This window comes from Nerophis ophidion, linkage group LG03, assembly GCF_033978795.1.
Source record: "Nerophis ophidion isolate RoL-2023_Sa linkage group LG03, RoL_Noph_v1.0, whole genome shotgun sequence".
Taxonomy (NCBI): domain Eukaryota; kingdom Metazoa; phylum Chordata; class Actinopteri; order Syngnathiformes; family Syngnathidae; genus Nerophis; species Nerophis ophidion.
This window is the reverse complement of record NC_084613.1, coordinates 576,849-592,804: the sequence shown is the minus strand read 5'-3', so window position 1 is coordinate 592,804 and position 15,956 is coordinate 576,849. Positions and strand designations below refer to the sequence as shown.

The 15,956-nt window shown below is 45.7% G+C and overlaps 1 protein-coding gene across 5 annotated transcripts in view; it reads right to left on the bottom strand.

The window, feature by feature from the left end:
* LOC133548887 (zinc finger protein DPF3-like) overlaps positions 1 to 15,595 on the bottom strand; it is a 76,067-nt gene extending 60,472 nt beyond the window's left edge. For 4 of the 5 annotated variants that reach the window (XM_061893832.1, XM_061893834.1, XM_061893835.1 and 1 more), the window contains exon 1: positions 15,467 to 15,595. In XM_061893832.1, coding sequence (XP_061749816.1) covers positions 15,467 to 15,498 — 32 coding nt within the window. In that variant the 5' untranslated portion in view covers positions 15,499 to 15,595. The remainder of the gene's footprint in view (positions 1 to 15,466) is intronic. The other variant, XM_061893836.1, reaches the window with a different exon arrangement.
* Positions 15,596 to 15,956: the final 361 nt, after the last annotated feature.

The window sequence follows — 15,956 nt, the reverse complement described above, 5'->3', positions numbered from 1 at the left end:
GGGGGATAGTGCTGGTGACTGTGCTGATGTGGTGGCGCATCTACACCCAGCCAGGCAAACCCCTGCCATACCTATACCATCTGTTTTTCATTTTTGTACTGGTGGCTGTGCTAATGTGGTAGCACAGCTGCAACCAGACAGACTTCCCCCTGCCCGAGATATCCCACCTATCTTCCGTTTTTCCCAGCCGCAGCCACCAGTCCCCTGGCTTGCCTCCGAGCTAGTACCTGTCCCGAAGCTAGCGCCTGAGCTAGCACCAGCCCCTCGACTAGCCCCCGAGCTAGCACAAGACCCACAGCTAGCCTCCGAGCTAGCGGCAGTCCCCGAGCTAGCCTCCGAGCTAGCGGCAGTCCCCGAGCTAGCCTCCGAGCTAGCGGCAGTCCCCGAGCTAGCTTCCGAGCTAGCGCCAGTCCCCGAGCTGGCCCCCGAGCTAGCGCCAGTCCCCGAGCTAGCCCCCGAGCTAGCGCCAGTCCCCGAGCTAGCCCCCGAGCTAGCGCCAGTCCCCGAGCCAGCCCCCGAGCTAGCGCCAGCCCCCGAGCCAGCCCCCGAGCTAGCGTCAGCCCCCGAGCCAGCCCCCGAGCTAGCGTCAGTCCCCGAGCCAGCCCCCGAGCTAGCGTCAGTCCCCGAGCCAGCCCCCGAGCTAGCGTCAGTTCCCGAGCCAGCCCCCGAGCTAGCCCCAGTCCCCGAGCTAGCCCCCGAGCCAGCGGCAGTCCCCGAGCTAGCCCCCGGGCTAGCACCAGCCCCTTGGCAAGCCCCTGAGCTAGCACCTGTCCCCAGGCTAGCCTGTGAGCTAGCACCCATACCTAGGCTGGCCCTGACCCCCGCCCCTCAGCCAGTAGCACTGGCTTCAGCTCCTCAGCTATCTCCTCGTGTCCGGCGGGCTGCAGCACGGCGCCGCCCACCTCCTTGTGTCCGGCGGTCCTCACTACAGTGCCGTCCACCTCCTCGTGTCCGGCGGCCCGCACCAGGGCACCATTCGCGCCCGCCTTACCGACGGCCAAGACGTCGACCGTTCTTTGGTCGTCCACTTCGCCGGCCGCAGCGGCGGTCCACCCGACGCCGCCACCAGACTTGTCCCCGATGACTTCTGAGACACTTGGGCTGGCGACCCACCACCAGTTCAACCCCTCCACCCTCCCTTGATTTTTGTTCCTGCTTTTGGGGGTGTTCAGATTCTAGGACATCTGGAATCTGTCCATAGGGGGGGGATACTGTTGTGGGACATGCGCATTCTGCGTCTCTCTCCGCTGCGAGTCCAACCAGAGGACCCGCCGACAGCGCACTCCAGACACGCCCCCGCATTCATCAAGCGGACCGCGCCCACTCTCCGCCGCAGCCGGCTGCAGGACACACCTGTGACTGACGATGAGCAGCATAAAAGACCAGTGGACACAGGGATCCGTGCGGGAACTTAGTTCCAAATGCGTACCGTAAGCAATCACCCTGCGTTATGCAAACCTGCTCTCCCTGTGCCCTGTACCTCTACGTGTTCTCAGTGTCTTCTCCCGTGTCCCCACAGAATCCTCCGTCGCCCGCAAGGTGAGCTGTGCGTCTCACTCTTTTCCCTGGATCTCCCTCTGGATTCTGACTGCCTCCTTTGTACCTCGACTCCTCGCTTGTTTGACCTGAACCCTCTGCCTGCCCCACGGACTTCCGCGTTCTATTTTGTCAACACTTGGGTAAAACACACTTCAGTTAATTTACACACTTAGACTAACACCATACACTCTAGAGTTTTTGCCACACTCCATTTACTTAGTATGTTTTCTGTTGATTGATTATTACATATATACATTTGTTAATATAGATATATATATATATATTTTAATAAATCTTTGGACATACTGCCACCTGGTGTCCGTTTGCCGTCACGTCCTCCTTAGTAAACCATAACAGTAAGTTCCCGCCAGAAAAATTAAATAGTAGGACCTGACGGCACAGTATTTTTGTTGTTGTTGTTGTTTTCATAGCCCCCAGTGACTTTAGCTCTGTCCCAGTGACTTTTTGTTTTTTTTTTTTGTTTTCTCGCCTTTCCTCCTTCCTTTTTTGCCCCTGTCACGATGTCTTTTTCCTCCACCATGGACAATTTTTATAGCCCTCAACACTCCGTCAAGGGACTGTTTAATTTCAATACGGGGAGGGATGAATTTGCCCGGCGCCTGGCCACCCACCTCCCACCCTTAGTGACAATTCCTCAGTCAGCTGGAGGCGTTTGGCATCCGCGTTCGGAAGGGGGGGATAGTGCTGGTGACTGTGCTGATGTGGTGGCGCATCTACACCCAGCCAGGCAAACCCCTGCCATACCTATACCATCTGTTTTTCATTTTTGTACTGGTGGCTGTGCTAATGTGGTAGCACAGCTGCAACCAGACAGACTTCCCCCTGCCCGAGATATCCCACCTATCTTCCGTTTTTCCCAGCCGCAGCCACCAGTCCCCTGGCTTGCCTCCGAGCTAGTACCTGTCCCGAAGCTAGCGCCTGAGCTAGCACCAGCCCCTCGACTAGCCCCCGAGCTAGCACAAGACCCACAGCTAGCCTCCGAGCTAGCGGCAGTCCCCGAGCTAGCCTCCGAGCTAGCGGCAGTCCCCGAGCTAGCCTCCGAGCTAGCGGCAGTCCCCGAGCTAGCTTCCGAGCTAGCGCCAGTCCCCGAGCTGGCCCCCGAGCTAGCGCCAGTCCCCGAGCTAGCCCCCGAGCTAGCGCCAGTCCCCGAGCTAGCCCCCGAGCTAGCGCCAGTCCCCGAGCCAGCCCCCGAGCTAGCGCCAGTCCCCGAGCCAGCCCCCGAGCTAGCGTCAGCCCCCGAGCCAGCCCCCGAGCTAGCGTCAGTCCCCGAGCCAGCCCCCGAGCTAGCGTCAGTCCCCGAGCCAGCCCCCGAGCTAGCGTCAGTTCCCGAGCCAGCCCCCGAGCTAGCCCCAGTCCCCGAGCTAGCCCCCGAGCCAGCGGCAGTCCCCGAGCTAGCCCCCGGGCTAGCACCAGCCCCTTGGCAAGCCCCTGAGCTAGCACCTGTCCCCAGGCTAGCCTGTGAGCTAGCACCCATACCTAGGCTGGCCCTGACCCCCGCCCCTCAGCCAGTAGCACTGGCTTCAGCTCCTCAGCTATCTCCTCGTGTCCGGCGGGCTGCAGCACGGCGCCGCCCACCTCCTTGTGTCCGGCGGTCCTCACTACAGTGCCGTCCACCTCCTCGTGTCCGGCGGCCCGCACCAGGGCACCATTCGCGCCCGCCTTACCGACGGCCAAGACGTCGACCGTTCTTTGGTCGTCCACTTCGCCGGCCGCAGCGGCGGTCCACCCGACGCCGCCACCAGACTTGTCCCCGATGACTTCTGAGACACTTGGGCTGGCGACCCACCACCAGTTCAACCCCTCCACCCTCCCTTGATTTTTGTTCCTGCTTTTGGGGGTGTTCAGATTCTAGGACATCTGGAATCTGTCCATAGGGGGGGGATACTGTTGTGGGACATGCGCATTCTGCGTCTCTCTCCGCTGCGAGTCCAACCAGAGGACCCGCCGACAGCGCACTCCAGACACGCCCCCGCATTCATCAAGCGGACCGCGCCCACTCTCCGCCGCAGCCGGCTGCAGGACACACCTGTGACTGACGATGAGCAGCATAAAAGACCAGTGGACACAGGGATCCGTGCGGGAACTTAGTTCCAAATGCGTACCGTAAGCAATCACCCTGCGTTATGCAAACCTGCTCTCCCTGTGCCCTGTACCTCTACGTGTTCTCAGTGTCTTCTCCCGTGTCCCCACAGAATCCTCCGTCGCCCGCAAGGTGAGCTGTGCGTCTCACTCTTTTCCCTGGATCTCCCTCTGGATTCTGACTGCCTCCTTTGTACCTCGACTCCTCGCTTGTTTGACCTGAACCCTCTGCCTGCCCCACGGACTTCCGCGTTCTATTTTGTCAACACTTGGGTAAAACACACTTCAGTTAATTTACACACTTAGACTAACACCATACACTCTAGAGTTTTTGCCACACTCCATTTACTTAGTATGTTTTCTGTTGATTGATTATTACATATATACATTTGTTAATATAGATATATATATATATATTTTAATAAATCTTTGGACATACTGCCACCTGGTGTCCGTTTGCCGTCACGTCCTCCTTAGTAAACCATAACAATGACCTCTTTAATGCGCCTTGTAATCCGGTGCGTTTTTGTATGAAAATAGACCTGAATAGGCCCGCTCATCGGCATTGCACCTCATTATCCGGTGTGTCCTATGGTCCGAAAAATACGGTGCAATTATATATTTTTTTCGGTATCGCCCTAATTGCTGGGTTAGAACCATAGTACCTATGTGTCCCGCTTACTTTCTAGATGGATAGAAAGGCAAACATTCAATATGGGTACTGTTAATTTACTTTTAGCAGCAACAATTTGGCCGTATTTTGATAGGTACCGGTAGTAGTAAAACCACATATTGTAGCGGGGACACAGTGTTCTCAACAGCAGATTGGGGATTGGGGATTGGTGAATAGGATGACACCACACATGTGGGGACACTTCCGGTGAAAGTTTTTGTTTGGGAAGTCTGATAATAAACTCATCAGTTCAGAACTACTTCTCTCTCACCTCATTATCTTGACTCCTACATTGGTGACCCTGGCATTCATTAGACATGTTTAACGTTGGTGGTCTTGTTATGCCTGCCGACTCGGCTTCATTACAACAGCCAGGAGAGGCTCCTGCTGTGTTTTCTTCTACAGTGAAACTCCCGAAGTTCTGACAGCACGATCTCGAGCCCAAATTCCAGCATGCGGAAGCCCAGTTTCAGCTTCGAGGAATTATGACAGATGAGACATGGTATTACCATGTTGTCTATGGTGTGGACGCTTAGACAAGGCGGTGAGTTATTGGCGATTTGAGGGATTTTCCGGCTGCAGACAAGTATGGTGCGTTTAAGACTTTATTTCTGCGGCTGCACCAGCTGCCCGACGCTGAAAAAGCTGACCGCCTCCTGTATCTCAACGGCCTGGGGGACCGAGTTGTTGAAGAATATGCTCCCATTACACTGTTTCGGCGATGCATTGTTCCTGTTCATGCAGCTGTTTCTCCGTAAGCTACCGCCTCTGGTACGCATGGTGCTGACCAACTTGCCGCTGGTCGCCACAAAAGGACTACCAGGGTTTGACTGAGGAAGCCGACAGGATTCTTCTGGATGCTCGCTAGTAGTGTTCAAGCCATGCTGCCCGCACAGGCCTGGAATGCACCGGAGGAACTTGATGCTGGCGCCGTGGCTGCGGTGTCGGTTCGTCGCCACAGGGATGATGAATTTCACCTTTACCACTGACGTTTTGGGACCAAGGCAAAGTGCTACGTGCCGCCCTGTGCTTTCCCGGGCCTGGGAAACGCCACAGTCAGTGCTCAGTGACAGCAGTGAGCAAGGGCAGAGCGGTTAAGCTTCTTTTTATTACAGATGGTTTGTAGAGCTGCCGCTGGCTGGTGGACTCATGCACCCAATGGAGTATCCTGCCTGCATTGCCAGAGGACAGCCACAGGCCCCCGCTTAGTACCTCTAATGGGACCAGCATCCGCACCAGGCCAGTACTGTTTTTTTTTTTTCTAACTGTACGTTCACTATTCTGAGAGCAGATTTTTTTTTTTGTGCAGATAGACTGTAGGTGGACATCTCGAATGGCCATTTCATTGACTCTGTCTCTTTCTCCACTTGCTTGTGCACACAGAGGGGGCCGGACCCCGTGCCCTAGCCAATATGCTCGCTATCGGGGATGTTCATCAATGGCTTCTCGCATGGTTTCTGGAACAGACTGTGCCGACGATTTCGTCAGCAATCGCAAAGCACGGGATGAAGCATTGTTTTTACTCATGCACAGTTGATTGACTCTGCTTAAATGGCACTGGCATTGCAGGAGTTTGCCACTTTGGAAAGATTGGGGATTGTACAGTGTGCCAACAGTCCTTGGGCTTCGCCTCTATATATTCAACCTGGGGGTGGCTGTGGCGGCTTTGTGGTATTTTTGCTGATTGAATAACATCACCAAGCTGGACCGTTAGTCCAACCCACACATCCAAGACTTTTCTACACGGCTGGCTGGAGCTGGATGACATACCTAAGACTGCCATAATAACTCTTTTTAAATATTTAAGTTTTTGAGGATTTAATTTGGCCTGCGGGGGTCAGCACAGACTTTTCATCGGCTAATGGACTCTGTTTTATGAGATTTACCAATCTTGTTTGTTTATTAAGCTTGCCCATCACGACTCGGATGGCGTGACTCCCACATCGTCGGGGCCGGCCTCCTGTAGGTATCCTGGACCCCGTTCCTTATTTTGACATGCAATTTGAAAAGTTGCCCACTGTTCCGGCCAAGGCTCGCTGCCATCAAGGTCGGCCCCTAAATTGTCTCTGCCCATGGAGACTGTGCGATTTAGCCGCAATAGGCTTCCTTTTAGATCATCTACATTAGAACAACCTGATTATGTGGTTTTTGTGTTTTCTTTTTCTCTCTCTTTGAAGTCTGGTTGTTATTTTTAGTGCCAAAACTGGTGTTTTTTTTTTGGGGGGGGGGGGGGGGGATTAGTGGATAGGCCAGATTGGACCACATAATGGGGGAGACACTTCTGGATGAAAGTTGTTGTTTAGGGAAGTCTGATAATATACTCACTGGCTCAGAAGTACTGCTCTCTTGCCTCTTGATCTCTATTCCTACATTATTTAAAAAAAAAAAAAAGTGGCTCCATAAACTGTTCTTATAAAAATATATAGTGTGGCAACATTTCCTCTTAGTTAGATAATTTTGGTATTTTACCAATTGTTGTTATTGTTGCTATGTTTTCTTAAAATAATAATTTGGGTTTTTTAACACTTTTCTTTGCTTTTAAAATGGACACAAGTTTAATATTGATTTTTATTTTTATAACAGCTGAATGAGTAGCATAGTTACAGTATAAATAAATATTTATGAATTAATTAGTCATCCTTGTTAGTACGCACATGCCTAAAATGTCTAAAGTTAATAGATTTTATTTGTTGGGCACATTTAATTTATTTGTTTAAGTGTTGCAGTACCAACCAATATTTAAAACAAAAGCTTAGCAATTAAAATAAATAAAATATTGAGAATTAAATATTATCAGTGATGCACAACAAGTACAAAACATGCAAAATAGTGGGTTTAATAGCAGGGTTTCCTGCAGCGCTTTCTTGTTAAGGCCACCGCCTATACTAAAGTCTTAACAAGCTGCTCCGCTTAGTTCTGGCTATGCCTCTGTCAGTACGTCTCTGAGCACCCAGTATTGTCCCACCCACAGAACAATCTGATTAGATGTTACCGCTTTGTGTGTAACCAATCAGCAGTGCGTATTCATAGCGCATGTAACAGCCAATCAGCAGTGTGTATCCAGAGCGCATGGAGTCAGTGCTCAGGCAGGCAGAGAGGAGAGACGGTGGGTTGAACAGAAATGTGTTTAGCAGGTGAGCATAATGCAGCGGACTCTCTCCAAATTATAATAAATATTTTCAAGTCAACTACTAGTAACCTCACTATGAGCCAGTTGACGTTCTAGAAACTTAAGCAGCAGCTCAGCTCACTGGCAGTCCTTGAGGTGAAGGCTAATTAGTTTTAAGCGTAATGTAGCTCACTTTGCGGTGAGTGTGTGTGTGTGGTTGCGTGTGTGTGTTATGGATAGCAAAACCCTGTCTGTCTGAGAGAAAGACAAGCATTATTGACCTATAGTTAACAACTAAGTTTTTTCACTTTACCTTTTTCTGTGTTGAAGCAGCAAAAAACGACATTATGATAAATGAAGAGTTTCCTGACGCTGTCTCAGATAGTTGATATAATAATGTAACTACATCATAAAGCCTAGATGAACTCCATGGTGTTCAGAGATGAATAGTCTCTCCTATTGCTACTTTACAGTTTTTTCAGCTAGTTATATTAATCATTAGTAATGTAGCAGCTTAGTTTTGAATGGCAGGGTCCCTGCCATCACATGTTGATAAAAATATAACATTTACATAATAAAAATCATCTACAGGCTGCCCAAATGCTGTAATAAATTAAGCATGATCAGTTGAAGATATGTCAGCATGTGGCCCCAATTTTAACTCTTTTTTTTATTTAAACGCTTATTGCAAACGCTTAATTACAGTAGGCCATTAATTTGACATTGTAAGTCATTATTTTGTCATTATTTTGACTTAGGAAATTACTAAGGCATATTAATGACGTACTTAGTATCTCAGGTAACTAGGACTGTTTTGTTTTTACTTTAAGGAAAAAATATCGATATATATAGATAGTCTGCAGTCTATTGCCCCCCCAGGCTGTGATGGCAGCAACGAGGTGGCGACGTGATGGCAACAGGCCGAGTTACACCGATCCTTACACCCACCCACCTCCTTACCCGGTCCCCTCCCCTAGGAGAGTCACCACCTTAACCAACACATTTTCTGGGGGAAAAACTGAATAATGTTAGTTAAAAGTGTTTAATAATTTGTATTTTTTTTGTTTGTGTTTTTTTAAACAACTAGGTCATACAATTGTGTGTGTATAAGAGCTTTTTGAGCACATTAAATAATACCGCTATAATAATTTTGGCCAAAATAACCGTGATGTGAAATGTTCATATTGTTACATCCCTGAGTGTATATGTGGCAACACAGCAGTGAGTAACAAGCCGGAATGCCAAATAAATTCCTTGAGCCGACAAGCAATGCAACAATGTTGTTCAACAATTAGTAATTGTGAAGAATATAAACAATTTGGAAAACATATGTTCAATCAAACCACTACATAAGCTTGCGAGTGAAGTTCTTGTTATATTTGTGGGACTAAAAAATATAACTGTGAGCAAATTACAAAAAAACACATTAATTAATAACTTACTATTTGGGATGTAATGGTAAACGGTATAATTGCGATAAAATTCCAGACGGTTAGTAATACCGTCTTAATGTTTAATTACCGGAAAAAAACTTCATTTATTAATGCATTTTGGGCAACACTGGTTACTTCCTCAAGCGCATGCGCTCATGCTCGTTAGGGTCGAGATAACATGGTGGCGGCGACGACACGGACTTTGCTTTCAAAATGTTCCGTCCGAATTAGCTCAAGCTCTCAATAAATCTGTCCTGATACTGCATGTACATGTACACACATTAGTACATGTAAATGTATAGACATTACTTAAAAAATACCTCTCTGTAGGAAAATTTTAAAATAGAGATAAAGGCAACATGTAATAAAAAAGCTGACACACATATTTGTCTTTAAATTAGGATTGTATGGCATACCGGTAATAGTACGGCGATACTAATTAATCATATTTGGTAGTCTACTGCCTCTGAAATGTCTCCCACCCCCGTTGTAGTCACGTCGTGTCATTGCTGGTTTACTAGCAGAGCATCATGTTCGGTAGCGCACAATCACAGAGTAATTGCAGACAGTAGTGTGGACAGAAAAGGGAGAACAGACACATTTTGGCTTAAAAATTCATGATAAAGGTGAAGGTATAACACTAAAACACCCTCGGGAAGAGGTGCTTTAAGACATGGCTAGCTAGTGGCTAAAATCCAGCAGTGTTTTAGTGACTTCTAAATCAATAATCCTTGCCTCCATGGTGACAAATAAAGTAAGTTCAAGTATACAAGTACAAGTATCGTCCCTGCAGGACGAGGAATAGCTAAACATGCTTCACTACACACCGTAGCTCACCGGCGTCAAAATGTAAACAAATGCCATTGGTGGATCTATACCTAACATCCACTGTGATGTGAATTATATTTATATAGCGCTTTTCTCTAGTGACTCAAAGCGCTTTACATAGTGAAACCCAATATCTAAGTTACATTTAAACCAGTGTGGGTGGCACTGGGAGCAGGTGGGTAAGGTGTCTTGCCCAAGGACACAACGGCATTGACTAGGATGGCGGAAACGGGAATCGAACCTGCAACCCTCAAGTTGCTGGCACGGCCGCTCTACCAACCAAGCTATCCCGCCCCAAGTACTTGATGATACCAAGTACAGGAGCAATACTACTATGATTAGGTCAATATTTTCTGACACCACAACATTTTTTCGTTTTTTTTATTTACAAACGCTGTTTCCATATGAGTTGGGAAATTGTGTCAGATGTAAATATAAACGGAATGCAATGATTTGCAAATCCTTTTTAACCCATATTCAATTGAATGCACTACAAAGACAAGATATCTGATGTTCAAACTCATAAACTTTATTTTTTTTTGCAAATAATAATGAACTTAAAATTTAATGGCTGCAACACATGCCAAAGTAGTTGTGAAAGGGCATGTTCACCACTGTGTTACATCACCTTTTCTTTTAACAACACTCAATAAATGTTTGGGAACGGAGGAAACTAATTGCTGAAGCTTTGAAAGTGGAATTCTTTCCCATTCTTGATTTATGTAGAGCTTCAGTCGTTCAACAGTCCGGGGTGTCCGCTGTCGAATTTTACGCTTCATAATGCGCCACACATTTTCGATGGGAGACAGGTCTGGACCGCAGGCGGGCCAGGATAGTACCTGCACTCTCTTTTTACGAAGCCACGCTGTTGTAACACGTCCTGAATGTGGTTTGGCATTGTCTTGCTGAAATAAGCAAGGGCGTCCATGAAAAAGACGCCGCTTAAATGCCAGCATATGTTTTCCAAAACCTGTATGTACCTTTCAGCATTAATGGTGCCTTCACAGATGTGTAAGTTACCCATGCCTTTGGCACTAATGCACCCCCATACCATCACAGATGCTGGCTTTTGAACTTTGCGTCGATAACAGTCTGGATGGTTCGCTTCCCCTTTGGTCCGGATGACACGATGTCGAATATTTCCAAAAACAATTTGAAATGTGACTCGTCCACAAAACACTTTTCCACTTTGCATCAGTCATCTTGGATGATCTCGGGCCCAGAGAAGCCGGCGGCGTTTCTGAATGTTATTGATAAATGGCTTTTGCTTTGCATAGTAGAGCTTTAACTTGTACTTATTTCAGCAAGACAATGCCAAGCCACATTCAGCACGTGTAACAACAGCATGGCTTCGTAAAAAAAAAAAAAAAAAAAAAAAAAGAGTGCAGGTACTTTCCTGGCCCGCCTGCAGTGCAGACCTGTCTCCCATCGAAAATATGTGGCACATTATGAAGTGTAAAATAAGACAGCGGAGACTGTTGAACAACTGAATTTCTACATAAAACAAGAATGGTAAAGAATTCCACTTTTAAAGCTTCAACTATTAGTTTCCTCAGTTCCCAAACGTTTATTGAGTGTTGTTAAAAGAAAAGGTGATGTAACACAGTGGTGAACATGCCCTTTCCCAACTACTTTGGCATGTGTTGCAGCCATGAAATTCTAAGTTAATTATTATTTGCAAAAAAAAATAAAGTTTATGAGTTTGAACTTTAAATATATTGTCTTTGTAGTGCATTCAATTGAATATGGGTTGAAAAGGATTTGCAAATCATTGTATTCCGTTTGTATTTTACATCTAACACAATTTCCCAACTCATATGGAAACGGGGTTTGTAAAATAAAGTTTCTTAGCACTAGTTTTCTTTTGTTAAGATATGACATGTTTTCATATGTTGCAATATGATTTTATTTTTTTATTTTTGAAAAGAAAATAATTCCAATTTTAAACTTTGGGGTTCTAATAATACAACACAGGATGTTACTTCTCCAACAACAACAGTGTTTTTAGGGCATAAGATGTTTTTCTTGTAAAAATATTCCTTTATAGCCGCAGAATGCGTGTCTTTCTTTCACTGTGGAGCTAATATGCTTCGTAACATAAGACACATACCATATTTTCGGGACCATAGGGCGCAGCGGATTATAAGGTGCACTGCCAATGAGCGGGTCTATTCAGGTATTTTTTCATGAAAAAGGTGCACCAGATTATAAGGCGCATTAAAGGCCTACTGAAACTCACTACTACCGACCACGCAGTCTGATATTTTATATAACAATGATGAAATATTAACATTGCAACATATGCCAATACGGCCTTTTTAATTTACTAAATTGCAATTTTAAATTTCCCGGGAGTTTCTTGTTGAAAACATCGCAGAATGATGACGTATACGCGTGATGTCACAGACTGTGAGGAAATATTAGCGCTGCGCACACACACAGCTAAAAGTCGTCTGCTTTAACCGCATAATTATACAGTATTTTGGACATCTGTGTTGCTGAATCTTTTGTAATTTGTGCATTTAATAATGGAGACTATAAAGAACAATGCTGTTGGTGGAAAGCGGTGGATTCCAGCTGTCTTTGGCAGCGAGACCCAGCCGGCGTTTCTTTGTTTGTTGTGAAAGCAGAGCGGTCAAGCGAACATGTTTTCTCTACGTCAACCAGCATGTTTTTGGATGGGGAAATTGTGACATATACCTTACTGAAGAGATCCGTGGATTATTCGTCGTTCTGCAGCAGCTGTGAGCTTGGCTCCTCGGCTTCTCTCTGAGACACTGTGTGTTCAACGCAGCCATCCGACCTCGGGGTATGTCTTTAGAATCTTTAAAATCTCACTAAAACACTATTAAAACAATAAGCAGATAAGGGATCTTCCAGAATTATCCTAGTACATGTGTCTAATTACATCTGAAACGCTCACACTGCCATCGCCCAGAGCTGTCGCTTTTTTTTTTCCTAGTCCGTCACTATCAATATCCTCAAACACAAATCTTTCATCCTTGCTCCAATTAATGGGGAAATTGTCGCTTTCTCGGTCAGAATTGCTCGCGCTGCTGGCGTCCATGATTGTAATCAATGGGTGGATGTGAGGAGTCCGACAATCTGTGACGTCACGCGCACTACTTCCGGGAAAAGCATGGCTTTATTAAGAACGACCAAAAGTTGCAAACTTTATCGTCAATTTTCTCAAATAAACCCTCTCAGCAAAAATATGGCAATATCGTGAAATTATCAAGTATGACACATAGAATGGACCCGCTATCCCCGTTTAAATAAGAACATCTCATTTCAGTAGGCCTTTAAAGGGGTCATATGATTTTTTCTGAATTTAAAATATTTCCTTGTGGTCTACACAACATGTAATGGTGGTTCCTTGGTCAAAATGTTGCATAGATTGTTTTACAGACCATCTTCAGGTCGCTTTCTGACAGTGGCTTCATGATGCGCTGTTTTGTGGGCGGTCTTATACACGTGACTCACCCTCGACAGAGTCTTCTCCCCGTCATCTTTGCTGTACAGGTGTAGCGTGCAAGAACAGGAGTTGACTAACTGTTTTAATGACATTCAGACTTTACTTAAATCAACAACGAAGCAGCATCTCCTCATCCATGGCTCACTCGTGCAACAATGTGTGTGCCGTGAAAAACCGTCCGACCGGAACTCTTTAATAACTAAATTTCTGTAGGTGAATTATGTAAACCCACTACACTGGTAGATTTTTAGCGCTTCCATAGCGAGATATAAGTTAGAACATTACGCTACTTTATATTACAAGTGGCAACAGCGGTGGATGAATGTCCCATAACAAGAAGATAGAGAAAAAGAAAAAGCTTATCAACTACGGCATTGTCAAGGAGTACAGTGGCGGACTTACGCAAATTTTCAGGTCTTATGTAGATCTCAAAAACACATCAGCAGGTGGCAGAAGGTAACAAAAGTTGGTTTTGCATAATATTTGGAAACAAATCGCCAGATAATTGATCTTTTAATGGGTGCCATTTTGCGGTCCTAATGTTAGTTTTACCATAGTAATACTTGAATCTCTGACTACGGTAGCCGTAATGGGTCGACAATCCATCAAACGAGGCAGCTTTGAAGTAATACTAAAACATTTTGATAGATATTTGAGTGCCGTGTGTAATGTTCTCTATTTTCAATGGAATATTTCAAGTTGTGGTTTTGTTTACTGGCATCATATTGCGGTCTATACATATCTCCTATGTGTAACTACCATCTACTGGTCACACTTATCATTACACCATGTACCAAATAAAATTGCTTCGAGGTCGGTAAGCACAACTAAAATTTCATACATTAGGCATGCTGGGTTATAAGGTGCACTGTTGATTTTTGATCAAATGAAAGGATAATAAGTACGCCTTATAGTCCGAAAAATACAGGTATCAAATGTGTGCTTTCAAACTAGCATAATTTGTTGTGAAGAAGCAGTACATTTAAAGTATTACAGTATTGCTTTATCAGCTGTCAACAAAACAGAGCTGATTGCACACCTAGCAACGACTGCTCAGGCCACTAAACAGATCGAGGGGAGATGTTCCACTTGACGAGAATACAGGTGGGGGTTGTCACGCAAAAAATACAACACAGAACAAAACTACATGCTGCAGGCATGCATCATAGGACAAATTATAAAAGTTGTAACATGTCAACTGGCAAACAAGAGACACATCTAATATGTTGTGTGATGAGCATGCATTCAACTCCAATCCATCCAGCTAACCTAACATGAGTGGAAAAGCACTGGGCAATTCTGCAGCAGTAACAATAGCATCAGACAAGGTGTGGTGAGGTCCACTGTGCTCCAGGCTATGGAAGATGGGAAGGAGCAAAGAAGGGATACCTCCTTGGAAGAAGCAGATGGTTCTCCTGCTTGTGCCCAACACTTCCTCTCTGTTGGAGCATCTCTCCTGACAGATGGGCCCTGGATCCTGGACCAAGCTAATCTCTAGCACTCCTCCACTTAAAAGGCACAGTGGATTGCCTACTTTGATAGAGGGACAATGATGTTGGACTGTTTTGCTGTGTAAAGCATCACCTAGTTTTACAAGTCAACAGCCAAAGGAAACTGTCTTGGGGTTGCACGAGAGACAATACAAAGGACAAAGGAGAAATTGAGAAAACTAGGTAGAGCGTTGCTTTTTGAGGTGATAACAATGCATATTGCATACATATCATAAGTTTATATTGCTCATGTCGGTTCAGTGCCATTGCTGTCACTTTAGTGCATTTGGCCTGCAAGCATGCAAACACAAAATGCCTCCTCCTCCTCCCTCGCCGGCTCCTGACCACGTCTGCGCTCTGAGGAGCCAAAGTTGACATGTCGACAAATCGAAAACTAGAACGCACTTTCGGAATGTCTCTGAGTATTCAACTGCGTTGCCTGACAAACCTCCGACATAAAAACACCTCTTAATAATTCCAAGGCACAACTGTCGACAGTTTGTTTTTTTCTACAAATAAAATGTAAAGCCAAGCGAGGCGGACATTCTCCGGCGCTTGGGAGCAAAGCCAAACAGGAGAGAAGCTCTGCTAGTGTCAGTCAGGCGAAGGTGTTTAAGCGCTAAACGTTAAAACCTTGTGTAAATAACACAACTAAGCAGACTACTTTGCCATGCAAGAAGTACACCAACATTAAATTAGACAGCTATAGCGATCGAACGCACTCAATCAGGTTTCGAATGTGCAACAGACTCGTGCTACCGTGCAAGTTGGCAAATAACTAATCAATAAGAAATAGCCAAAAACATCTGAATTACTTACGCTTTTAGTGGATTCTGAATGACAGCCGCCATTTTGCCACAATGTAATGCAATATCGGCGTCTTGCAGTTCTGAGGGAAACCTATAGAAACTGACCAATCAGAGCGCAGGATGAATTCGTTGACCAATAGACGCGCGTATATGCAGATGGGGCGTGGCATTATGGGCTAAACTGTCAAAATAATTTTAAAGGGTTTTCCTTCACTTATTCATTCGTACACAACTAACTGAGCAACACAATATGTTGCCAAAGATCATTATTTTAGATGATTAAAACTATTTTTTTATCATTTCAAGCACACGCTTTGGCAGAAAGTCTCCATACGGAAGCTGTGTTTAATTATTTACCCAAATAATTTTTTATTATTTATTGTCATCATCAATAAGCTCTAAGGAAATGGGTTTCCTCACTTTATCTGATGAGAAAAATGGGCAGCAGGGCTCAAAGGCATTAACACTATCTTTCCCTCCCACATTAGTCTGCAGTGGCT